This window comes from Austrofundulus limnaeus, unplaced genomic scaffold (genome assembly GCF_001266775.1).
Source record: "Austrofundulus limnaeus strain Quisiro unplaced genomic scaffold, Austrofundulus_limnaeus-1.0 Scaffold115, whole genome shotgun sequence".
NCBI classification, from domain to species: Eukaryota; Metazoa; Chordata; class Actinopteri; order Cyprinodontiformes; family Rivulidae; genus Austrofundulus; species Austrofundulus limnaeus.
This window is the reverse complement of record NW_013952517.1, coordinates 1,387,238-1,390,999: the sequence shown is the minus strand read 5'-3', so window position 1 is coordinate 1,390,999 and position 3,762 is coordinate 1,387,238. Positions and strand designations below refer to the sequence as shown.

General features: G+C 38.8%; 1 protein-coding gene across 4 annotated transcripts in view; it reads left to right on the top strand.

The window, feature by feature from the left end:
- The first annotated feature begins 2,499 nt into the window (after nt 1–2,499).
- Nucleotides 2,500–3,762, top strand: part of LOC106521792 (ninjurin-2) — a 26,082-nt gene continuing 24,819 nt past the window's right edge. For all 4 annotated transcript variants that reach the window (XR_001310713.1, XM_014014519.1, XM_014014518.1 and 1 more), the window contains exon 1: nt 2,500–2,768. Coding sequence is in view for 3 of the 4 variants with exons in the window: in XM_014014519.1 (XP_013869973.1) it covers nt 2,514–2,768 (255 nt within the window). In the remaining variant the exon portion in view is untranslated. The remainder of the gene's footprint in view (nt 2,769–3,762) is intronic.

The window sequence follows — 3,762 nt, the reverse complement described above, 5'->3', positions numbered from 1 at the left end:
CTTTTTACCAAAGTCGTTTTCTGTTGAGGTATTTTTTACTTTTACTTTATTTTTTACAAGTACTTTATACAAATGAAGGATCTGGACTCAAATAAAGTATAATCTGGACCCAATCGGTCGTTAAATTTTAGCAGARTTATCCAAATAATTTCTGTTCTCTTCGGATAGATCTGCAGATGTTTTTAGAAAATGTTTTGAACGTCACACATCAGCTCAGTTYATCACTGTTTGTTGCTTTCATCTTCACAAACAGCATGATTGACGTTATTTTGTTATTAACCCAAATGCCTGTGGGCACATTACAACTGCAATCCTTTCCTGTTGAGAACAGATACTACAAAAGATTTATGCGAAGTTCCCTTTCAGGGTGTAACAGTTTTAAGTTTTATTCATAAACTGTAGCTCTGTGTTTCCCCCCGAGGCGGGTTTGACACCAACTCCACAAATTTGACCCTCAAAGTGAGAAAAAAACATGTTTTTAAAGACATCTTCAGGGTTAGAGCTTCGTGCTTTTATTGGACACGTCAAAGTTGCTTCGGTTGTCGAGAGGTCAATGGAGTAAGCTCTATTTTTTCTTTTCAAAATAAAAGGATATTAGATTTTTGGCAGATAAATTGAGGTATCATATACAGAAAACCGTGTTTTATTGATGTGTTTTCAGGAAAAAAAAATAACTTGAACCAAAAAAATTATAATAATTCAAAGTTGTTTCTGGTTTTCAGTTTTTTAATACCTTCTACCATTTTTTCCTGTTTTTTTTTTTTTTTTTTTTTTTTTTTTTTTTTTTTACTTTTCGGCCACCATTTTTATATTAAAATCAATTTAAACAGAGTAAAAAAAGAATATAATAATTTTTTTGCCAAATTATGTCAGCTTTTTGGTGCAGCATTGAAAGAAAATGGAATAAAATCTGTGTTTTTCCTTTTCTTTTTTGCTTGAATTTCACGTTTAAAAGCAGCATGAACAAAAAAGTGAAATTAACAGCAAGTCCCGYGTAAACACACACTGCATGTTCAAACCACAACTTTCCTCATCTTCCATCGGTTTTACCTGAAGGCTCCAGATTTATTCGCCTGTCAGGAAAAAAACCACTCCAAAATGAAAGAAACCCAAACYGTTGACAGTAAAAGTTATCTTTCAGAGAAGGAACTGAAAAAGCCAACTCTTAGTGCTCGTCTTTTTAAAGAACTCAGAGGTTTTTCTGACTATTGCAACGTCTCGTGCAAACATTGGTTTTCCAGGAACGGAAGACGTCTGCGCAGGAATGCTTGGATTTTACCTCTAATTTTAGGATCAACTTGTGTTCAGTTTAACCTCACACACGCAGGTCAAACGGGCCGTTGTTGGCTCAGGAGCTTCAGCTTTAAAAGCTYCAAATCCTCGAAAGAAGGCAGCGTGGACGTCTGTAAAAAACCACCAAAACCAAACAAGTTCTCCACTGAGATTAGGAGAAAGTGTGTTAATAAAAAAAAGGCAGTTTATTTTATTTTATTTTTACTAAAGTGAGAAAAAATTTAACTTAATAAAATATTTGATACAGAGGTTTTCACCAGCAAATAACAAAGGCAGGTCATTTTTGTGTTTCCATCTGTGTCTGTTAGCAAAATATTTCAAGAACCAGTGGAGKTATTTTAATGAAACCTATAAAAAGTAATCACTAGATTAACATCTACAACTGATTAACTTTTGGGGTCAACCCAGTTCAAGATGGTCCCCACAGTCAGCTGAAATTAAAAACCTAGAACAATATAATAGCTTAAACAGTTTCAAAGATAATAAGCTAAAATTTAGTGTGGTAGTAGCTGAGCATTGTCCCCAGCACATGCTGTAAGGGCAATGCATTGTGGGACAGCTTTGCATTACCACCTTGGTGTTAACTGTTTAAGTTATCCTTGCTTGTCTGTTAGCAAAATATCTCATGAACCACCAGATGGATTTTGATGAAACTTGCAGGAGTTAGTCACTAGGTCGACTAAAACAAATGATTAATGTTTGGAGTCAGCCCATTTCAAGATGGCTGCCACATTTAACAGATTTTAAAAACACTAAAAATGACGATAGAATACTTGATTTTAAAGCCGACGAGCTAAAATTAGGTGTGGTAGTAGCTGAGCATCGTCCCCAATATGTGCTTTAAGGGCAACACATTGTGGGACATCATTGCATAAAAATCTTGCATTAACTGTTGAAGTTGACCTTGCTTGACTGTTAACAAAATATCTCACAAACTACCCAGCAGATTTCAATGGATCTATCAGAAAGCAATTACTGGTTGAGCATCTACAGCTGATTAACATTTGGAGTCCAGTTGATTCAAAATGGCCACCCATTCACTATTAACCATCTCAAAAGATGGATTTTACAAACGTTGAGCTAAATTTTGGTGTGGTAGTAGYTGAGAGTCATTCCCAKCAAATRMTCCTGAGCTTTACTCTCTTAGGTAGAATAAAAGAAACTGAGTGAGCGATTGAAAGCGYGTGGATGAGTGTGAGGAGGAGACCAGCGTGGCGTGAATGGGACGTTTGTTCGTCCCTCTGGTGTCCTCCCCGGCCTCCCCTGCTGCTCGGTGCCTGGCGTCCAGGGGAACTTCCTCTCACACCGACCTCCGCCGTCCTCGCATTAGCATTTTCACCGCCGCGAGGGGCTTGGTTGCTCGCTTCGGGGGCCTCATTATGCACGGACTTGGGAAGACGGAGAGAGGGGAGCAGGGCCGAGACCTGGACCTGACGTCTCTCAGATCCACCATGCCGGCCGGCGGCCCTCTGCAGGTCAGTACCCTTCTCCCTGAACCGCCGCTCCTGTCTCACAGCTGTGGTATGTGCTGCTTACGTGAGAGCTCAGGATCAGAAAGGTGCTGTTTGGCTCTCCGGGTCTATTTCCAGACAAAGACGTGATCAGGACATCCATCAAATATCAATTAGAACCTGTGTGGCAAGGCTAAGAAAGTCCTCTAATGTAACTGTGGAGGAACAGACACACGTTRACGCAGAAGGAAAGGAGGTCACTGCTGGGTTGGAAACCTGGTGCCTATGAAAACACCTTCTTGATAGTTTTCATGATCTGAATGCCTTTCTCTATTTATCCAGCTGACAGACATGAAGAATGAAACATATGACYTCAACCGAAGTGGAAAATATGCTCAATTACTCATCCTGGAAGCCATGCCAGCTCAGACTTGTAATAACGTGGATGATCCTGCAGCTATGCATCACATTTATGTTTTAACAAGCAAACAGGGGCTGCCTGTGTTTATATAACAAGAYGGTGTAATAAATGTTACAGATAATGGATGAAGGGATGAAAAGAAGCAGCAGCAGTGTGTGGAGCACTGTTAGCAAGAATCAAACAGCCCTCCTAATTATTATAGTTTTCACTAAATGACTCATAAGGCCTTAACCTATGCTTCCCTTGGGTCAAACTGAGGCCTTGAGGGTGATTTTGACCCCAAGGAACATTTACTCTATCTGCAGAAAAATCAATACTGTCACTGTATTCTGTGTGCTACGTTCTGCAAAAAAAACTACAAACCTATGTGACGATTAACCATCTCTCATTACCCAGCGTTTTATCTATAATCTAGGGTTTTAGTGCATGACTCAGATAAATACATAAATACCAACTACCCACAGCTAAACTGCAGAGAAATGTTCGTATTTTATGATAAATGACAGCTGCTAAAATAATGTGTTCAACCAGTAAGTGCCATTAAAATAATTTAGAAAATATTGAATCTGTTGAAGGATTTTATATATATATATACAC